We start from the raw sequence: 22,541 nt of genomic DNA, 5'->3' as shown, positions 1-22,541 counted from the left end.
CTTTTCACCTTCTCCACCAGCCTTGATTTCTGAGGGATGGAGAGCAACACCTCCTTGCAAGCTTGCCCCCCTTCCTAAAGGAAAACCTTACTTCTAGTTAGTAGTTGTGTGCTTCTGCTCTATTGTATGTTGAGTGCTGATAGGAGGTGATTGACTGGATGAGATGTTTTATATAAATTTATATATTAGAACTATTTATATTATGTTGTCTGTTGAAGTTTGTCTCTACTTGGACAACAAAGAGGAGGTATAAGATATTTCTGCTTTGAAAGCCTTCCACATTGGCAAGTTTGATGGAAATTTTGAGATAGAAAAGCTGTTGGTGGGTGGCCAGGTTGGAACTGCTTTGCTATTAAGAAGTCTGTTGTGATAAGGCTGTGGTGTTACTGTGCTATGTTAAAGATTAAATGGCAAGTTCTGAAGGAGGCCCGAAGCAAGCAGCCACACAAATTGACCTTTACTGTTGTCTCAGCTGAGTGACTTCCTTCTGTCTGTGGGAGCACTGTCCTTAGGAAGGTTATACATTCACTTGAATTAGGATGATGTGCGGTTGCCATAGTCATAATCAGCAGTGATTATTTATACTAGCTGTGGAGTTAAAATGTTAAGGGCAGTCTCAGTCATTATTTTGTACTAGTGAGGGAATGTTGTAACCAAGGGAACGGTTTGTTGTGACCAGATCTATGGGAAGGAGTTAATGGTGCTTTTTCTGAGTGCTGGTTTAAGACAGGTAAAGCCAAATGGCTCAGGTTTTGTTCTTGGATAAGGCTTGTGAAAAGAGATAGCCTGAAGGGAAGAGAGACAGAAAGACTGGAAGAGAGGGAGAATAGAAGCAAAAGTTTCACCACTGGGTGGCCTCCCCTTGTTGCTTTGTTGCCCCAGGTGTTGATTCTTGGTGGTGAGAGTCTCCACGTGTCCAGGCAAGGGATGCTCTTAAATTTGTGAGTCAGTTCTTTGTTCCTGTCCCATTTGGGTGAGAAACTACTCAGTGTCTCCTTGTTTGCATGAGAGGCAGAGAGCATGGAGCTGCAGGCAGTCTCTTGCTCCCTAGTGGAGACAGACCCCACAAGCACTGTCCCGTTCTTCACCCCAGGTCTCACACATGCACATTGTGTTTCTGGGGCCATCTGTTGTAACTGCCTTGCCCAGGTAACAGGACGCGGTTGCCACTCGCCTAGGCAAGGTTCAGAGCTGGGGCTGACACAAAGGTTGCAGTTATACAAACAGAACGAGGTTCCTCATTGTTTTTTTTTCCTGCCAGATCTGCACAGTGTTGGAGACAATGTCATTAGCCCCATCCTCAGTCTCTCACACTATTTAGGGTACATTTGTATCGGGAAATAACCTGCTGGCATCAGGGTTTCTGACAGATGTTTTATGGCATGACTCAGGAACTTACAGTGTTGAAAATAAAAGTTGTTTATGGCTTTTTAAAAATGGTGAATAGTCTTCTGGGTGTGACATGTGTCAGTGTGTGAAGTTTTTATGGAAAACTTGTCTTTAGCCCCTGTGTTTGTTACAGCTGATGCTCTCTGCAAGTCACTTCAGTTTTTCCTGTGGAATCGTTTTAATCTGCTTTTCACTAACGTAACTTGTAGTTTACAGTTTCACTCTATTTTTGCTCATTCAGTGCTGTAATTATTCTTTATATTGCTGTGGAATGTTTGCCAAATTATTGCTTTGAAGCATAAACCTCTTACTGTTGCCACTTTCAGACTTAAATAAATAGAATTGAATATTTCTGAGTGGTCTTCTTTGGAGTTCACTGCCACTGCTGGTGTCACTAAGTATTGTACATGTCTTCAAGATTGGATCCTCAAAAGTAGATTTCAAGAAACAGGGAAATAAACATAAATTGTACTTCTGTACTACTTCTGTAGTTCAAGCAACTCTCTGATGTTTAAGTATGAAAAAAAATTCTCCAGTATTTCAATAGAAACGTAAATACTGTCACATTTGATCTATTATTGATGTGCCTTAGGGGTGGTCAATGGTATATTTGTTTCTGTGCAGACTGTGTGTGTATAAACTGGGTAGTGGTGTTTCCTCACTGTGACAGACCGCCTCTGGTAATGCTACTATACTCAATAGAGACTTTTTTCCCCTTCACCATTTAAATCTTTTTAAGCTTTATCTGCCTCCCCTCCCCCAACCTTAATGCACACTCCAGCAACATTAACTAATCTGTCAGACTGAGCTTTAAGTGACATTGTTGAAGGTAAATCTCCTGAAGAACAGTTTGTGCTACAGCAGCCTGATAACCCTTTTCTTTTTCCAGAGTTACAGCGTTTGAGGAATATGTGTAGCTGAAAATAAAAAGAATATAAGGATGGAACAGCAAGTGCTGCTGTTTTCTCTAGTTATTGGTGGATATTTAGGAAACTTGCAGGCTTCTAGTTAAGTCAGTGTAGCTTCTTACAGGGTCACCTGTGTGGAAGCCTAAACTTCTGCATACTAAATCTAACAAAACTCCTGGTTCTACCTTAGGGATTAATCATCTTATACAGCCTTAGTAATATTTTTTATGAGTGATACTGTGCTGTGGTCTGGGTATGACAAGAATCACTTAAAATTTTGCCTGCATTTTGTGTTTACTTTGCAGTCTCATACCATAGAACCTGATTCTTTTCATGTTACTATGACATAGTATCTTGATGTTAAACGGCGTTACTAACAGCATTGGAGTCGCTTCTTCATGGAGTAACTCCACCTCACATAATATAATGACTAAGGTGACACGATGGAATCCTAATTATGTAGCTGAGAACATTTGTTTTCACTTCTTCCTTGGTTATTCTTTAATAAACTCAAGATATTCCTCTTCAGAGAAGGAAGCTTTTAACATTGTAATGGTTTGTTCCACTACTGGCAAAAGAAAACACTCATTGCAAAAGCAAAGCACTTATATTCTCAGTTTAACTTGAAGCTTTGATAATGTTTTGAGTTTTGGGTTTTTAGCTTCTGACACATTTATCCCAAAATGGACATAAGTAGTTTTTAGCTAAAAACATAGGAAAACCTAAACTGTTAAAAGGATCTTTTCCTTGTAATAGTATTGCCAAGATGATTAATGTTTTGTTTCTATTTCTTCACAGTTTTATGTGCTGAAAGAGTGGGCCAGATGACTAAAACATACAATGACATAGATGCTGTTACACGTCTTCTTGAAGAGGCAAGTATTGTATTTCTTTGAGGACCCATACACAGTAGGAGAAAGTAGCACAGAAATTTCATGGTACCACTACTAAAGGCTGTTGTTAGACTGTCCTTTAATGAGGAGGAATAAGTACTCTGAGTGTATGTACACTTGCTCTTATTGGTAAGGTAAATATTCTTTGTGCTTATTTTTCAGTTCAGACCATTTAACTTGCTCTTGTCCAAATATTTGCCACAATAAAGGAGGAGGAGCAAATAATCTTAAAATAGCACATACTTTTACAGCACATGTAAAGCAAATAGTGGCATTACTGATGGATTTAGTCTCTTCTAAAATGAATTTTAAAAAATCAGTCTTGTGTTCATATCTCAAATAATGTCTTTCCAGAGAAGTGCAGAGACACAAAATTGGAAAAAAGAAAAAAGACCCCTAAAACTTCATTTATCTCCAAGCCTTTTCTTCTTTGTCTTGTGTTTGGTTGGTGTTTTGGTTACAGTTTTTGATACCATTATTATGTAAATTGTTATTACTGCAAACCATGACACTCAAGGAATGGCAAAAAGCAACTGTCAAGCTATGATTACATTCAGCAGATGTCATGTCAGGTTGTTAGACTGAAATTACTTGCTTTTCTACAGTAAACTTGAACAATGACTTTCCAAATAATGTTTACAAAGAATTCTTTAGGTGAGAACTTGTATGAGTTCATGACTGAGTGTAATTTAGTTGCACATATTTATTTGCTGGCTTTGCAACAGCAATGTCAAAAAATGGGATCTGTCTAGCTGAGATAAATTGAGTGAGCTGTTCTTTCTCTAATTCTACAAGGAAACAAGCATGAGAATGTACTGTGATCAGGTGAATCAAGCTTAAGTGGGAGATGTGAGCCAAGTCCTGTGCTTTGAGATGAACTTGTTTAAACGACTCTCTACATAACATCATTTAAACTGATGCTTTACTTGTTCTGGCATAATCCATTAACTAGTAGTTACAATCTATTACATGTTTGTGTCCTCTTCTGTCTTGTTTGGATGAGATTTACTTGCATTTGTTTCTATGGCTCCTTCTAGTAATGGTGCAGCATTCTGCCAAACTGTTTCCTCCCCTGAGTCCGTGTAGCCGAATGTTTACGGATTCAGAAATCACACTCACGGGACGAAGAACTCTCTTAAGTTCATGTTTTAAAGCTTCTCTTGTACTTTCCTATCAGGATGATAACAAAGGGGAAATAGGAGTGTGCAATAGGTGAACCTTTAATAAAGCTAATGCTTTCAAAGAGTTTTTTCTGTCTTATCTGGCCATCGTTTCTGGTTGGATCACTCTTTTTCTAGGCAGATGTGCTCTTAGAGCTCTTTCTCTGTTCTCCAGGTGGTTATCTCAAGAGATTACATCCATTTGCAGAATTTAAGGTGTAATTCGTTCTGCTACCTGCACACACACAAGCCAGGGAAAAAAACTACAAAGCTACCCCTTGCCCTTGTTGGCAAGCTTCAAATGATGGATGGTATTAACAAGTTGGCAGTGAAAGGTGCAGCATTTTGGAAGGGAGATAGGAAAAAGAAGATCTCTAAACAAGATGTGTGCAGATATTTTGAAAATCCATGCCTGTTGCCCTGAAACTGAGCAAATCAGGGCTGCCTGGGTATGTGGTAAGAACAGGAGCAGATTCCTCACTGAATCTGCTTTCTCATCCCTTTCTAATAATAGCTACAAATATGTCTGTCTTCGCCATTTTCCCTACACATTGCTATAACAAATCAGTTCTTTCAAACTGAGATTCAGAGCTGAATTGCTAAACGTTGTGTAGGAAGTCTAGGGAGGTTATTTAAAGAACCTGGAAATACGCTTAGGTCCCTCAAATTTGAGGTTAGAAGCTTTGTTGCTAGATAGCTCTTCCTCTGTAGAGTCAAAGCTGCAGCAACGTATCTCTCTTTTACCACTTTTTAGTCATGAAGTGAGCCAAATTGCTGAACGATAAGTTGGCTTGATACATAAACTAAATAACTTTCTGGGACCTATTGTTCTGAAAGATTATAGGTAAGATTATACAAAGATTCTATGGCTAGATAATGCAGGTAGCTTTCAATGCAAATACAAGCCTGACCTTCAGAAACCATTTGGAAAATGCTATTTGTAGATAGAGCAGTGATCAATAACCTCTCTTTTTATTTACTGATTGATATGTAACTAGCTCTTTTCCACTACAAAAGGAAATTCAAATTCATTGACTTGAAATCCATGTGATCAGTAGCTGCATGTTTTTGTAGGCTTTGTCATTAATGTATACAAGTGGAAACTGAAGAATTCTTTGAGATACCTCAGTTATTTGGTGTTTTTACTGGGCTTCTGAATTCTTTAAAATGTAACCTCTAATGCTCTGTGATTGTGTTGTCCAAATGGTATAAGCAGGTGATGGAATAGTTTCCCTCAGTAGTTCTTTAAAGTTCTTTCTTAGAGAAACAGATCTGGTTTCATTTATGTTGTTTTAATGTACACCTCGAAGCTATGTTTTTGTGTGTGTGGTTCAATAACTCTGTATGGGTCAGACTTCAGAGTAATGTGGGTGTAACAAGCAGGAGTGGAAAAAGAAAATCAGCAAAATCAACCAACCAAGCCCTTACAGAATGAGTCTCTTTTTTTTATTGTATAAGCACTTGTTCCTTCCCTTTTCGTGACAATTTAACCCTCCCTCTGATCCTTTGACAAGTAAAAAAGATTGAAATTGGCTTTCTTTTTTAAATGCTTCACAGAAAGAACGGGACTTGGAATTAGCTGCTCGGATTGGCCAGTCGCTGCTAAAGAAAAACAAATCACTGACAGAAAGAAACGAGTTCCTGGAGGAGCAAGTAGAACACATCAGGGAAGAGGTAAGATTGTTATGCCTGAGTGCACTGTCTGCTGTGATGGGGAGAATTTTCCTTCTAACTTCACCTGATCCTGTCCATAGCAGGTCAATCTGTGTTGCAGGAGTTGGGTCATCCGTTTTTACAGCATGTACACTTCTAGAAATGGGATTAAATAAGTAATTTGACCCATTGCCTCAAGTAAGGGAATTTGAGGAAAAAACCCAGACCTTAAGCCACCCAGTTTTGCCCTGTCTTGTATTTAATATTCTTCTGAAACCAGATGATCTTTTAATTTTGTGTCACTACTATTTTCTTCTGTTTTGTCCTTATTTCCCCTACTTTATGCATAATTCCCCTCTGTTTTGATTATGTCACTAATGACACTTGCCCTACTCCTACCTCTCCCTTTGTGTGTGCAGCTCTTCCTTCTTGTTTTTCCCCTCATTCTTTCTCAGTCTTCACTTGTTTCTTCCTTGCCAACTGATACTTAATTGCTTTTTCCCAAATGGTTTTCTATTCATAACTTCTGGCTCTTAGAGTATTTGAGTGCTGGGAGAACATCTCAAACTGAAAGTGATGTGAGTATCACATACAAGGTAAATAGATTTTTATGGTGGTTTCCATAGTATGTGTGCTCACTGAAATCATGTGCATTCTGCCTTTTTAAAGCTGGGTCAACTTCATAGACTTGTGTTAAGCTTCACTTGCCTAGATGGGTCAGGATATTTTTAATAGTTTGATATTTTTATTCAACATGCTCTCTATAGGTGAACATGACAATGTTAGGAAGCTTTGGGTTATGTTGGAAAGCAAAGACTTACAGGCAGAGAGTATCTACCTTCTATATAGATTGATGGAATCTTAGTTACTTGTGATAGACTGTTGAAGCATGGGTCTGTAGCCTGCTGCAGTACATGCATTTGTCTGTTTAACTGCAGTAGTAATGGTTTGGATATTTGATGGACACCTATGAAATGTAATATGATGATGCATGTAAGTTTCAGAATGGTTTTGGTTGGAAGGGACCTTTTAAAAGCCATCTAGTCTAAGCCCCCTTGCAATGAGCAAGGTCATCTTCCACTAGATCAGGTTGCTCAGGGCATCTACCACCTCTCTGTGTAGCCTGTGCCAATGTTTCACCATCCTCGCTGTAAAAACAATTTCTTCTTTATATTTAGCCTGATTCCATCCTCTTTTAACATCACTACCCCTTCTCCTGGCACTACATGCCTTTGTAACACTCCTGTCACCGTCTTGCTTACAAATCTCCTTTATGTACTGAAAGACTACAATAAGGTCTCCTTGGAGCCTTCTCTTCCCCAGGCTGAACAAGCCCAACTCTCTCTCCTCTGATCATTTTTGTGGCCCTCCTCTGGACCTGCTCCATCAGGTTCATGTCTGAGGTTCATTTTTAAGTGCTGAATGCTCACCAGAACAGAGGGATCACCTCCTGTGACCTGTTGGCCACACTTCTTTTGATGCAACTCAGGATAGGATAGACTTTCTGGGCTGCAAACACACAGTGTGGGGATCTATAAAGCACAGCAGGAAACTTACATTGTTTCAAGTAGCACCCATTGTCTTCCAGATCCCACTGAATTTTGAATCAAATATTTATGCAGTCACTGTTTCTCACTGTGTTCCTGTGAATGGGGAGCTGGATGCTATAGGCACTGGCAGATTCTTACTAGCTGTATTTTTGGGGGGAACTATGCAGAATGCTTTGAAGGACATCTTTACCTCCAACTAATAAAGTGTTGCTGAATTCTGACTTCCTAAATGGAACTAGGGCCAAATGTTGTTTCTCCTGTTCTGGGATAGTGATCTTGCTTTGTGAATCTGTCCATATGTAGTTTTGGGCTCAGTTGTAGGGAAAGCAGAACAATGAACCATGGTGGATTAAGAACTTAAAGAATGGCTTCAGTAAAACTACTCAGGGATGTGGGAGGTCTTTGAATTATAACCAAGATGGGCTGATGAATTAAATGGAGATGAAGGGATCCCAGATGTGCAAGAAATGATGATGGAGCACACACGTAGAAATAATATCCTTTGATGTGGTCTAATTCTCTTCTGTACCATTGGAGTGCCATTGCTTGCTGCCCAATCCCATAATGTAGCAAATCAATTAATGTGTGCACAGATGGATGTGGCATTTACTAGGCATGTGCACACTGCCTGGGCAGTGCATTCATACCATATCCCCAGAAAGTGGTGGACAGGGATGAGTTGCCTCTGTCCAGGTCTATTTTTGTTTAGAGGGACTCAGGAGCACCATTAGGAAAGGCAACACCAAAAATAAGCCTCTTACCAGGTGGCTTGATATGTTGGGCCATATGTTCTATCAACACTCATTTTTCACGCTGTCATTTTGACTCCTTCAGAAATTGATGCTTTTCAGGCAGAGCTCCTCAGGCTTTGAAGTCATGGCATTTTTGTATGTTGAAAATCTATCTTGAGTAGTTTTCACGTTTTCCATTAGTGCTGAATTTTGAGTATTTGAACAGAATGGTAACTAAGATAACTGCCTCCAAGGGAAAGAGATAAGAGAAGAGAATGAATTTAGTGCTTTTAAAATTCTGTAAAAGCAGCCTAAAAGTGGTTTGTCTTGGGAATCTGTGGTTTCTGTAATATATAGCAAGTTCTGTCTGGCTTTATTGGTTTTATTGGTCAACGTATCACGGCATGAATAATTTAGCCTTACATCTTTTTGACCTACCAGACTTGTCCTGACAAAAACCTTCTGGCCATGCCATTAAGTAGCTTAAGTTTTTCCTGTGTCCTAGCAACATGTCTGGCTTGCTTGCTAACAATATGTTGTTCAGGGCTAGCACGGTAGTGTTTGCAGTGGCTTGTGCAAGAGCAGAAAAGGTCCTTTCTGTTCATAAAACAAATCCTGTGCTTTGCAATGTAAAAATGTGTACTGGGTCTGGCTGGGATGGAGCTAATATTCTTCATGGCATGCTACATAGAATCGTAGAATGGTAGGATTGGAAGGGACTTTTAGAGATCATCTAGTCCAACCCCCCTGCAGAAGCAGGGTCACTTTGGGTTTGGGAGTGAAACTGTTGATAACAACTAGTGTCTGGGTTATTGGTGAGCAGTGCTTTCACAGCATCCAGCCTCTCTGGTTTTCTCCTCTGCCACCCATCTGTGCAAGAGGTATTGGGGTGAGGCATAACTGGGATAGCTGACCTGAACTGACCAGGGGGTACTCTATACCTTATGTGAAACTGGGACATGGATGATTATGGCATTAGTCTTCACGAATAACAATTATGTGTGCCAAGGCCTTGCTTTCCTGGAAGTGGCTGGACATCTTCCTGCTGGTAGGATATAATGAATAAATTCCTTATTTTGCATTGTTGCTTCACTTATTAAGGGCTTAGGGCTACAAGAATGATCAGGGGATGGAAACATCTTTCTTATGAGGAAAAGCTGCAGGGCCTGAGGCTGTTTAGTTTGGAGAAGAGAGTCTGAGGGGAGACTTCATCAATACTTATAAATACCTAAAGGGTAGATGTCAGGAGGATGGGGTGACACATTTTTGTAGTGTCCAGAAATAGGACTAGGGGTAATGGACATAAGCTGTAATACAAAAAGTTCCACTTAAACCCAAGGAAAAACTGCTTTGGTGCTGAGGTGAGGGAGCCCCGGCCCAGGCTGCCCAGGAGGGATGTAGAGCCTCCTTGGGAGGTTTCCAAACCCACCTGGACACATTCCTGTGCCCATGGATCAAGGGGAATTTGCTTTAGCAGGGGATTGGGCTGGATGATCTGTAGAGATGCCTTCCAGCCCCCCACCATTCTGTGATTTAATTGTCTTTATTTTAGCCCAGGAGTTTTTCTTGCTTTTGTGCTTCCAACTGTCTTCTCCATGCTATGGGAGTTGTGGAGGCAGAGTATGTGTTTTGCTGGTGGGTGCTTAGTTGCTGGCTGGGGTCAAGTTACTGCAGTGAATTTTCTCACATTTCATGGTATGATTAAGATTGGAAATGACCTCAGGAGGTCACCTTGTCCAAACCCTCTTCTTAAGTAGTACTACATACATCTGCTTGCCCAGAATCACATCCAGACAATGTTTGAATATCTCTAGGGATGGAAACTCCATAACCTCTTCAGGCAACCTCTGCCAGTGCTTGATCACCCTCACAATAACACAGTTGTACCTGGTATTCAGAGGGAAACTCCTGTGTTTCAGTTTGTGCCCATTGCCTCTGGGCCTTGTCCATTAAAAGGTCACCCTTTCTGTCTGTTCACCCTCCTTTGGAGAACTGGAATGCTCAGAACTGGCAATAAAAATAGTAACCCCAGTCTCTTTAATTCATAGAGAAAAAAGTGTAGCAAAAATTGGAGATGATCTAGTGCTCACCCACTGACAGTCTCTGAATCCTTGCTACTTCAAGATATTAATGTGCTGTAGGGAAGTAAATTGGGGTTTTTTTGGCTCGACTTTTTAGCTCTTCTTGAAGTGGGGAAAGCAAACCTCCCAAAATTAATGCACTGATTTTTAACTTCCTTTTCATAGTGTTCTAAAATGTAGCTTATGGTGAGATTTTGCCCCTTGCATTTTAGAACCCATGTCTCAGGACTGGGTGCCTTAGCACATCTCATTACACAGAAGAGCCTCAGTAAAGTAAATGACCTTGTTTGCTTAAAAATCTGTGAAGTTTAAGTGCTTTACTGCTTTGAGTCTGCTTTTTGTGAGGTAAAAATTCAGGGTAAATCTATTTTATTGATGTTCTTTAGGGATTTTTTTTGCCAGAACTAACTACAAACATAAATATGCCTACTGTACAAAAAAACAGAGATCTAATAAAAACAAGTACGGTCTGCAATTTGTGCATTGGAAAGTGAAGACTGAGGGCCAAGTCTAGCAGTAAAAGTGGAATGGAGCAGATCTGTCTAATCAGTTATGCTATTTATAGCTGTGCAAGGCCATAAAAATTAATCTCTTGCCACTTGGGTCTTAAATTGCATCTGTGAAGTGGTGCAAGTGCTGCTGTGTAATTGGGTTTTTAACCCTTTTCGTGGAGAATCACAATATAAGTTAACCAAGGTGAAGTTTGTGGAGCTCACAATTGCAGGGTATCTTAACCACCCAGTTTTGATGTTTTGTTCCTTTTTGATACCCCTTTACTAGACTCAAGTTTCAGTCATCAAAATCCCAAACTACACCTAGAGACTGACTGCAGCCTCCTCGTTGCAGCAACTTCAGAATGGGAGCCCTTGTCTTAGTGTTGTGCAGCTCAACAGACAGTTTAGTAATTTTGTCTCAAGCCTGATGGAGAGGAAGGAACATCTGTATCTGAGATCTGCAAGGTCTATATCCAAGCCAGAAGGTGACATCATTTAAAAGGGGTTAAAGCAGTGTGACTTGATTGTGCTGCATTAGTTTCTGGTAATACCATTGCAATGTACCCATTTCAGTGGATATGAATCTATACTTACTGCATTAGAGATTGCTCATCTTAAAGAAGGTGAAAGAGAAACATGTTTTAGCAGTGGATAGCTGCATTTCTTTAATGTCTTAAAAACAACATTTACTGACTAATTTTAAATGTACACTTTTCCTTCTCCCTAAGGAATAAGGGAACTGATTCTGGTCTGTTCCAGTCTTGACCTCTTGATTTAGTCTGAAGATGATGCTTGGAGGATGAATAACTAGCTAGTTTTTAAGGATTTTACTAAAGAATGCACCTAGAAAATCAACTTGCTGATCTGCAAGCTCTTTCTTTGCACAGGTTTCTCAGTTGCGGCATGAGCTCTCCATGAAAGATGAGCTGCTCCAGTTTTATACCAGTGCTGCTGAAGAAAGTGAGCCAGAGTCCATCTGTTCCACACCGTAAGTTTAATCCATCTACAACGTTGAACCTTCATCTGGTACCAAGCATGAGTACTTTGGACAGTGCAATAGCTTTGAAAAATAGTAGAACAATCTGTGTCTTGTCTGTAACTATAAATGGGACTCATGGCACCAGCTGGAAGGGTTTGCACCGGCCCATCTGGCTGTTTGGGTGCCAACAAGAGTCGGGAGGGAAGTGTTCCTAGGGAGGCTGCTGATGCAGCGCTGCAGCTTTACAGAAACGAGGTCATTGTGGTGCTGAGACAGACATAGGTCGCACTTATAGCACCTCACTACACTGTGTACCTTTGCACTCTGTGCTGGAACGTCCCACCTGTGTGACCTTTGTGCTTGAAGGACCTGAAGGCACTGTGCAAGAATTCCAAGTGACTGGAAGGAAATAAGCATGGCTTATGGCATGGGTTCCAAGCAATTAGCTGGCTGAACATCATCACAGGCTCTGAGGGGATGTCTGCCCTTGTTTGCAGAGTTATTGCTGCATTCTGGTGAAGCATATGCAGCATTCATCAGGAAGCTCTTGGATTGCTCCCTGTGGTAAGGTAGTTTCCTTTCTCCTAGGCTTGGCTGAAAACTTTTCCTTAGGAAATGCGTGGAATAATCAAGAAGTTTACAAAATGTTCTCTTTAAAAAATGACTGCAAATATATTGCTGCCCACACATAGTGTCATGAGCAAGCTGTATTTCACATAGCTCTGTTTGGTTTGGAGACCTCTGTTCAGTCTATTCTTCTGTGATATTGGCCACAATACAGATAAAAATGAGTTTGAACTGTTGTTTTCATTACAAGGCTGAAGAGGAACGAATCTTCTTCCTCCGTTCAGAACTACTTTCATTTGGATTCTCTTCAGAAGAAACTCAAGGACCTTGAAGAGGAGAATGTTGTGCTTAGATCTGAGGTGAAATTGCTTCCTTTGTGTTTTGCTTTATAAAGTTGTTCATTTAAATGCCAGAACACGGGTACTGAGAAGTGAGTATTAAAAGTTGAGAGTCTAATTAAGAGTATACAATTCCACATGTGACATGGATCTCTTTGTGGTTGTTTCATCACCATCCATTATCCAAATGAAGGCAAGACTGAAACATTGAAGCTACTTGAAGCTACATTCTAAGTGGCTTCCTTGCTGAAAGAATAGGCAAGAGCATGGGCAGGTTTTGGAGCCCAGTGCTGCACTTGGGAAAAGCTCTTAAAGGGCTGATTTGGTAGATGATGGGTGACTTTAGCTGCAGTTCTGAAGTTTGTAGACTGGAATGGTCTCTCTGATACCAGTTCAGTGTTTGTCAAAGTATAAATGAGTCGCCTAAATTGACATTAAGTGTTTTCAATTTTTGTTTCAAGTTGAACTGTTGCTGTTTTAGGTCAAGTGTGTTTTTCTTGCCTTTTAGTTCTGATAATAGTCTGTCTATTGGGACTAGATAAACAAGCTCTACATGCTGGTCTTTTACACGTTCAGGGCTTTTTGTTAGTCGTTTAAAATTTGTAGTGCAAAATACCCAAGTGACACCTAGTGGGGGTGTGGGGAAAATGCTGCAAGATCCTCCACACACTAATGTCTCTGCTGAATGTTCACCTGCCTCCTTTTTCCAGAACATGAGGGAGGGCAGGCAAAAACTGTAGTTTCTTACTGCCTTCCTGAAGGATTAGTTAGAATAGCTTATCTTTCTGAAGCAGATGGAAATGCAGCAACAGCCTGGCAAAGAATAAATGTGCTAATGTAGCATATTTGATGTGGATTTCTTGAATAGGCCTGTCAGCTGAAGACTGAAACCATTACTTATGAAGAGAAAGAACAACAGCTTGTCAATGACTGTGTAAAAGAGCTAAGTATGTCCTTATTTCTTTTCACTTCTCATTTCATAGAATCATAGAGGAATGGTAGGGGTTGGAAGGGACCTTTAGAGATCATCTAGTCAACCCCCCTGCAGAAGGAGGTTCACCTAGATCAGGTCATATAGGAATTTGATATCGTTCTGATTTTTGTGTCTTGTTGTTTGTCAGAAACACTTTGCTGTGTATTGGGGCAGCATTCTGCTGAATCAAGTGATGTTTCAAAAGAACATCTTTCTGCTTGCTTTCCTGGCTTTGGGTTTGTGATTGTTCATTGTGATTGCTTTTCTTAAAGGGGACGCAAACATCCAGATTGCCAACATCTCCGAAGAGTTAGCCAAGAAAAACGAAGATGCTGCCCGGCAGCAAGAAGAAATCACCCATCTTCTCTCTCAGATAGTTGATCTGCAGAAAAAGGCAAAAGCTGTAAGGAATCCAGTTGCAAGACTACTGCTGTGAATCACTACTATTGTAGCTGAAAGACAAGTTCCAATGATCTGTATACTAAAGCCTAAAGGAATTTTTCCACCCTCCATATCTGAGTGACTTTTTTGGTGTTGAATATCTGGCATACTTGGCTAGAAAGCATCAATTTATTAGAAGATGTATATATGAGAGATCAACTACAGTAGTTAATCTTATTTGAATATTAGATGTGAAGTTGTGCACTGAATTTAGTGACTTGGGTAAGACAAGAATATCAATGCACACATTTCAGTGGGCACATACTTGTTCCTTTTCAGGGTCTTGGAGGTTGATTTAGCAGGGCACAGACTGATGCTGGGTATTCTTATGTTAACATTTTAAATGTTTTCAAACCAACCTGTATGGACTAATATTGCTGCAGAGAGGGTCTTGAGGCAAGTTAGAGTTCTCCTTCTTAACTTGTGTAGGATACGAACATAACCACAGGACAAAACATCACAGTATTTATAACATTATTTTGTCATATTTTAGTGTGCAGTTGAAAATGAGGAACTTGTCCAGCATTTGGGAGCTGCTAAAGATGCCCAGAGACAGCTTACAGCAGAGGCAAGTACATTAATTAGTATTACAGTGATTTAATAGTAGGGCAATGGCTGTTCACTTTACCATGAGAGTCTTTTAGTCTAAGATGGATCAAAAGTGTTAAATAATAATGCTTATGTGTAAGGAATGAAGGAGTATTTATGTTCCTGGTAGAGTTAACTTTTTCCTTCCTATTCTGTCCTGCTTCAAATGGCCCACATTTTGAAAAACTCAGCCTCAGGGGGCTATTTAGGAACCCCTTTAGAGGTTGACTTCTCTAGGCTGGTAGTTTAAGCCTTTCCTGCTGATGAACCTTTTGTGTCTGTGATGCTCCACAGAAACTGAAATAGTTCTTCTCCATCCTTGTCTTAGTAAAAGGACATGAATGGGGTTTCTGTTTCAAAGCCAAGTAGCTTATTTTTATGAAATGTATAGGAATGTGGTGTTTGAGACTTCTGCCCCTTTCCAAACTTGAAGTGACCAATGAGCTCAGGAACTGACACAGACACCTGCAGACAGTGATTACACAAGCTGTGTTTCCTGAGAAAGTCAAGCTAAAAATAAGGCATATTGGAAGTTATATGTCTTACATACATACTTGTATGTGTGTAAGTCTTGGTTTTAAAATTGCTAAGAGCTTTGGAACACTGGGAAATGTCTTACCCTCTTCCCATGCCGTTTGCCACTGTGGGGGTCATGGCAGTAAGTAGGTACTATACCTGATTAGACTAAAGGTACCTTTAGCTCTGTATCTTCTCCTTGACAGTGGCTTCATGTGGACATGTGTGGTAGGAGATGGAGCAGGCAATTCCTTCCTGCATTGACATGCATGTGTCCACCTCCCCACTTCACTTATTGGAATCCTCTTACTTTAAAATAGAATATTCTTCCCTACATCATTATCCTTTAACTATCGTAAAAGAATTGGCAGGCTTTTTGTGATGATAGTGCAGCCCATAAGGTCTTGTCTTGTTTTCTGTGTGTTACAGTTGCGAGAGCTGGAAGACAAGTATGCAGAGTGCATGGAGATGCTTCATGAAGCTCAAGAAGAGCTGAAAAACCTTAGGAACAAGACAATGCCAAATGCCATCTCACGTCGGTACCACTCTCTCGGACTCTTCCCTATGGTAAGTAGATTTAAAAATACCCCAAACCCTGCACATAGCAGAAAACAACCAACCAAAGGCAATATGCATCTGGCTTACAGCCTCAGGATGCCAGGCCAACTGTGAACATAGGTGAAATGTGCATTTATACGATGTTAAACGGTACCTGAGTTATCAGTCTTTCGCACACTTGGTTTTGCTGCAGTGTTATGTCCAAGCTGCAACTGGCTGTGCTTATGCTGTGAATCGTGGGTTGCATTAGTAGGTTGTTCTACAGTTCTATACATCTTTGCTATGCATCCTCTGTACCGTGGTGGCTGATTTTCAGTAGGAGCTTCCTGTTTTCCTCAATATCCTTGGAGGTATAACTTCCTGATAACATAAGCAATGGTTCCCAGATGTGACATCCCTCTAGTTATGCTATATATTCTAGTTCTTTGATAATTGAAAAGGTCACACATATATTCTTGCTTTAGGGTCACTGAAAATTCAGTGGTTCATTAAAAGAATATCTGTTGCTAATGTTACTATGGCAACATCAGTTATGGCAGTGTCACTGGTGTTGGTGACTTTGTTTACCTAGTTTCATTTTATTATCTGATTGTACATTTAAAGTATGGGGAGTATGCAGTACCTTCAAGTGAGGAGAAAAAAGAGTGGTTAACAATGTCTATGTAATAAGTTCAGTATGTGGCTCAGTTTGCCTGTGTATCTCTGGATTAATTCTATTACCTCTGAGGGCAGTAATACCAGTGACTTTTCTTTTGAGTTCCATTAATGTAATCAAGCAGCAGAATCCTTCATGTCTTCAAGCCATTTCTGGTCTTAACAGCTCAGGAAGAACACAGATTATAGTTGTGCTCCCAAGAAATAAATTGCCAAGAAAGACTTAGCTTGCCTTTTTGTGTTCCCTTCTGAGGCTGAACACAGGCCAATTCAAAATGCAGGTGTTTAATAATACAAGTTGCACTTGCACACATGCAGTTGAAGGCTGTGAAAAGTGTGTTTGTGCTGGGAAGGGCTTATGTGTGTTCTAGAAAAATTCTTTTCAGACCTTGAATCATAGCACCAAAGATCATTTAGGTTTGTGAATGTTTGACACTTAAACCCTGCACCTAATTAATTTAGGTGGAAAAACTTAGTGACCAGCAGTGGAAAATCAATAACCTGTCACCTTTAACCCTAGGGGAGAAGTTTGAAATGTTTTATGCCATGAACCACATCTTTTATGTGGGTGGGTGGGGAATGTGAATGCAAGGAGTATTTTCTGTTTATTTTAAATGAAATGAAGCAGAAGTTGATGCATGAAAAGTGGATGTTACTGAGTAGGGAGTGTAGGCTGGGGAATTGGTCACCTGAATTCTGCTGCTGATTGGTTTTTAAGAATCTTTGATAGCTATGATGTGTCCTCAGATTCTAAATACTGTAGCACTATGAAGCTAAGTAGTAATTGTCCAATGATTTAGATATATTCCTTAATCTTCCAGCTTTGTAATGTTTAAATCTTTCTCTTTATTTCTGGAAAAACACCTTATTAGCTATTTTCAGTAAGTAATTAGTTACTTTATGCAATGGCAACCTCTATAATACTGTAACCCCTGTTTTTCTTTTGTGATTGTTTTTAACAGGACTCTTTGGCAGCAGAGATAGAAGGGTCAATGAGGAAAGAGCTGCATTTAGATGAACCCGACTCTCCTGACTTTGCGTATGACTGAAAAGAATTGGTTCCTAATTGACTGATTGTTTCTGAAGCTAATTGTTATTTGATGAGAGAGGAAAAGACAGGAAATAGTTGAGCTATACTCTTCTGGTAGAGTGTGAACAGTAGAGAGAAAGGAAAATGAAATGTTGAGTAGTATTTTCTGCTAAAGCCACCAGAAGATGATGCCTATGTGTTGGTTTTGCCTTGCCTTACAAGCTTTTTTTCCTCATTCTTGAGTGCTGGGAATGAGAAACGGTGTGTTTTATTGTGTGTTACCATGCCAGGTTTCTTCAGTTCATGATTAGGAAATTAATTCAGGTCCTCAGGTTCTCTCTTTAGGTTTTGTAACAGAAGTTAGCAGGAAATTACTGATCTAATCCACTTTTTACAGGGAGCACAGTGCATAATGGGATTCAGAGTGATTGAGTACTTACAATATGATGCCTATTATGCCTGTGATAAAGTTCTCCTGGATTAGACAAGAGAGTGGTTTGAAACAAGTTAAGTACTTGTGACAGCCCAAAGGCTATAGATAGATAAGCTTGGCAGAAATGGCCCTACTGACACCAGTTGCATGTGTAATCCAAATTAGTAGTGCACATGTACTCCTAAATAGGTTTATCTCACTTACTTGTGCAACACGTGGACTGGTTAATTTGAAACAAGTTCATCCCATTTAGTCAGTCTGTTAGAGAAGCAGGAATTACAAAGAAGGGACAGTCAGGAGGGAAGGTGCAGCAGCTACTTTCCAGAAACTTTCTAAGTATACTTACAAAAAGCTTGACATATACTTCAGCCTTCTCTGAGCATGAGCCAAGAATAGTAAATTAAGCTTTGACAGAGTGAAAGAAAACTGTAAGATCAGAAAGATGTGAGCATGCTCAAACCTCATAGGATCCTTTTGCCCTTCCAGAGTAGTCTAGCTTAAGGATAGTTTAACTTCTTTAAAGTATTTTTGCTGTGGACATACCAAAGAGGGATAACTCTTAGGGTTTCATGGCTTGCCTTGGTTTTATTTGTTTGTTCAGCAGTTGTAACTGTGACCTCTGTGGGACTATGTATTGATAGATGCTCTTAGATTCAGCTTCTTAAAGGTATACAACTATAGACTCAGTGCCTATACTCAAAGATTGTAACTGTTGATCACTCAGGGACAGAAGGAAAGAAATCTGAATGACATTAAATAGCAGCAAGCATGCTGCTGTTGTTATACCCTGGCAGTGTTACCTTTAAACTGAAAGGGATGTGCTGTTCCTGTGTTCAGCAATTGGTGAACTGTAAACCAAGGCACCAATGACAGTTCTGTAGCACAAGGAACTGCAAGCTTATTTTGTCAAGAAATTTCTGCTCAAGTGTCATCTGATCTGAAGCAGATGAGCAATGCTGGTCATGGTATCAGGGCAATGGTGATGAATCAACTGTAGAAGTAGGTAAAAAAATTAGGTTTCCAGCCTTGACAGCCTGCCACTAGATTCTTGGTCCATTATTATTATCTTTTTGAGTTGTGTATTTTAAAATCTGTTTAAGGGATTGGAAATTAGTTTCAAAAAGAAAAGATACAAGGCTTGCTTGCATAAAGATGCTAAGCAGAGTAAATTAAGATTCATAGATGCACATAATTCTCCAATGTTCTGTCTAAAATATTGTGGGATGATGGAAATATTACGTTGATGAATGGAATGTAATGTCCAGAGTGTAGCAAGCATGGGACCCTGTGCATTCCACTTCGCAGAAACTATAAAGACATGGTGGTTGGTGGAGCTGTGAATAGGAAGGGCCCTTAACAAGCTATTACCTGTTTCTCTGTACTTTCTAAAGGTAAGAAGGGCAGTGTGTGGTTATTAACCCTGTGTGTGCATGTCTTACCAGTCATCAGAAGCGGGTCTTCGAGACGGTGAGAAACGTGAACCAAGTTGTGAAGCAGAGGTCCATGACTCCGTCACCAATGAATATCCCAGGCTCTAACCAGTCCTCTGCTATGAACTCAGTCATTTCCAGCTGCGTCAGCACTCCACGTTCCAGTTTCTATGGGGGAGACATCTCTAACATTACGATAGACAACAAGACCAATAGCATCATCTTAGAGGAATCCTCTGACAATGGGTCAGTACTGTAGCACTGGGCTTTGTTTCTGACATAAAGGCAAAGCACTCCTGTTTTGCTCTTTTTGTCTTGCATTTTGCAGTTAAGTCAGTGCTGTACATCTTCAAAAGTTGCTGTTTTGTGCTTTTAGTTCTTCAACATTAAGGTTTATTTAAAAACAAATGCTTTTTGAAAGGACTGTGTGTCAGTGTCTGCATCTCACACCTATTCTGCAGCACCAGATGATGTAAAACCACCCTTTGTCATTGCAGTTGTGGCTCAACACTTAAAAGTAACTATATTTCTACCATTTTACATTAATGCAAGAGAGTTCTGATCTGTGTTGCAGCTACAGCTAACTCTTCTGATCCTAAGTAAATAAACAAATGGTGTGTGTTTAGGGTACCTAATGTGAAAACTTGTAAATTAAACCAATCAGTACTTTGCTTTTCTAGCATAATAGGCTCTCATCTCTTGGTGTTCTTGTAGCATTGGCCCTATAAGATGTGTCCTGCTTACATGAGTTTGTGTAACTGTAGGAGACGCGCAGCAAGTGACGAGACATCTCTCATCTCATTGTAGGGGGAAGCTCTGAAGGAAAGTGTAGGTTTTGCAACCAGGAGTTTCCAGGCAGGGGCTAGAATTCAAACCTGTTTTAGTATGGAAGAGAAAATGTTGGTGTTTGCCTTTGCTCCCAGACATAGTAGTTTAAAGTTATTGGTGAATGTCTCAAAACTGTCGTGTGGAAGTTTTAAGCATCTCTAAGGATTTTTCTTCTTCCTCTCCTCCTCTGTTTTTTCCCCCCATGTGTGTTTGTGTGCATCCTCTGTCATATTTTAGAAATGAAGACAGGATGAAGAAGCCTGGAACTCCAGGGACTCCAGGCTCCAGTGACCTAGAGACTGCCCTTCGTCGGCTGTCCCTCAGGCGGGAGAATTACCTTTCAGAGCGGAGGTTCTTTGAAGAAGAGCAAGAGAGGAAGCTGCGGGAACTCGCTGAGAAGGGTGAACTCCACAGTGGTTCTGTTACCCCCACAGAGAGCATCATGTCACTGGGAACTCACTCCAGGTTTTCAGAATTCACTGGATATTCAGGAATGTCTATCAGCAGTCGCTCCTACCTGCCAGAAAAGCTTCAGATTGTGAAACCACTAGAAGGTGATAACAAGGGGCCTCGGCCTTTATCTGTTCTTCTTAGTGACTCTTTGTGGTCTCTTATCCATCACCAGAAAGCAGGAAATCTTTGCAATACGTATTCTTTTTACTTTAGAGACAGTAATCCACGTTGTTGGTTTGAAATATTCTAACTGCTACATTTTCCCACAAGCCTTAAAAGTGTTAGGAAGCAATTCCAGGCAGGACAGTACAATAAATGCTACAGGGCACATGTGTCAGAAGTGCAGCTTTACATCTGACCCGTAGCTCAGTGTTGCTGTTTCTTACTTAGAGGGAGGTAGCTGAGTATCTGTAATCTAAGCAGCAGGAGTATTAGTTCATCAAAACTCCATTCTGGAAATAATTGTTTGGAAACAGAGCAGTGACACAGGCTGCCCAGGGGGGTTGTGGAGGCTCCTTCCTTGGAGGTCTTCAAGACCCACCTGGACACGTTCCTATGTGACCTGATCTAGGTGACCCTGCTTCTGCAGGGGGGTTGGACTGGATGATCTCTAAAGGTCCCTTCCAACCCCTGCCATTCTGTGAAAGACCTTTCCATACTTCAAATCATCCAATTGTTGTAATGAGACTATTTTTGTGATTAAAAATGGCATCTGGACTTGGAATTGGTTGAATGGCCACACGTGAATCTCTATGGCTTTGGATTTCGTGTCTGAAATATGTTGGGTTTGGCTTTTTAAGTCAAATTTTCCCCATATCGTGTCTCAGAAAGAGGCAAGATACAAGGTAAATGGTAGTCAGGGCTAGAGCTTTATTTCAAAGTGCATTTCTGTAGTCTCTAACAAAGCTGACAGAGTACATATAGTATAGTCTGCCTTGATTTTGGGTAGATTGCTTCAGATTTGAAACAAAATGAAGCTGTTTTCTGTAGTACTTTGTAGGTATACTGCTTGCACAATTCAGCTTTGGTTTCTCTCTATCTTTTTCCTTTATCAGAACTCATGTGTTACACTATATTGTCTATGTCTGTTTTAATTGCAGAAGTTGATTATTTTCACCTTTCAGAACAAATTTCTTTCGTCCATAAGGAGCATTTAGCATAACATATTCAGAAGCAAACATAACCCTTCTTGTGTGCTGAAACGACGTGTTGTATCTGCCTATTCATATGAGCCTACAGCCATAGCACACAAGCCCATACTGTTCAGCAACTTCAGTAGCTTTGTTTTCATGACTGCTTTTAAATAGCCATGCAAATCCTTGTACCACATGAGGAAGGGGATGTTCCAGCTTTGTTTCAGTTACTGTTTGCTACCACTGTAATAGATTAATGTCACCATCCCATGATATCTGCTTTTTTTCTTCCAATAAACTCTTAAAGTCCTTATCTTTCTGTCTGTCTCGGGTTTTTTTTCCTGGTTTTGTTCATTATCCTCACTAGATCATTAGTTTTTTTCCCTCAATCATTGCACCTTTTAAAGTACTTTGCATGTTTGGTTTTAGGTCTCTCTTGTGGTGTGTTTGTGTCAGCCTGTTTTGGAAGTTTAGTGGTTGTTATCTTTTATTACATCTGTGTTGATGATTCTGTTCTTCACTTCAGCTTAGTTTCTTTCTCAAGTATTTTTCATGAGGTTTAAAAGTTTTCTGTCAACTTTATGAACACTTTCAGACTACTAGGACAAAACAGTCTGCTGTACCTGCACAGTGGTTGGTGCTTGTGCCTTTGGTTTTTTATCACTGTTTTCCTAAGGGTGCTCATGATGTAAAATGGAAGGAATAGAAGTCAGTTCTCTAATGAATTTCAGATTAATGGCTTCACACTCCTTTTAAAGCAA

At 40.2% G+C, this 22,541-nt stretch overlaps 1 protein-coding gene across 4 annotated transcripts in view; it reads left to right on the top strand.

Moving 5' to 3' along the window:
* The window catches only part of TRAK1 (trafficking kinesin protein 1), a 123,190-nt gene that overhangs the window by 82,496 nt on the left and 18,153 nt on the right, over positions 1-22,541 (top strand). For all 4 annotated transcript variants that reach the window (XM_061996293.1, XM_061996291.1, XM_061996295.1 and 1 more), the window contains exons 4-14: positions 3,096-3,172; positions 5,908-6,024; positions 11,747-11,847; positions 12,656-12,764; positions 13,612-13,690; positions 13,989-14,119; positions 14,651-14,725; positions 15,691-15,828; positions 17,436-17,512; positions 19,379-19,612; positions 20,432-20,748. In XM_061996293.1, the coding sequence (XP_061852277.1) occupies positions 3,122-3,172; positions 5,908-6,024; positions 11,747-11,847; positions 12,656-12,764; positions 13,612-13,690; positions 13,989-14,119; positions 14,651-14,725; positions 15,691-15,828; positions 17,436-17,512; positions 19,379-19,612; positions 20,432-20,748 (1,429 nt within the window). In that variant the 5' untranslated portion in view covers positions 3,096-3,121. The remainder of the gene's footprint in view (positions 1-3,095; positions 3,173-5,907; positions 6,025-11,746; positions 11,848-12,655; positions 12,765-13,611; positions 13,691-13,988; positions 14,120-14,650; positions 14,726-15,690; positions 15,829-17,435; positions 17,513-19,378; positions 19,613-20,431; positions 20,749-22,541) is intronic.

Source organism: Colius striatus, chromosome 5, assembly GCF_028858725.1.
Source record: "Colius striatus isolate bColStr4 chromosome 5, bColStr4.1.hap1, whole genome shotgun sequence".
NCBI lineage: Eukaryota > Metazoa > Chordata > Aves > Coliiformes > Coliidae > Colius > Colius striatus.
This window is presented reverse-complemented; position numbering and strand designations above follow the sequence as displayed.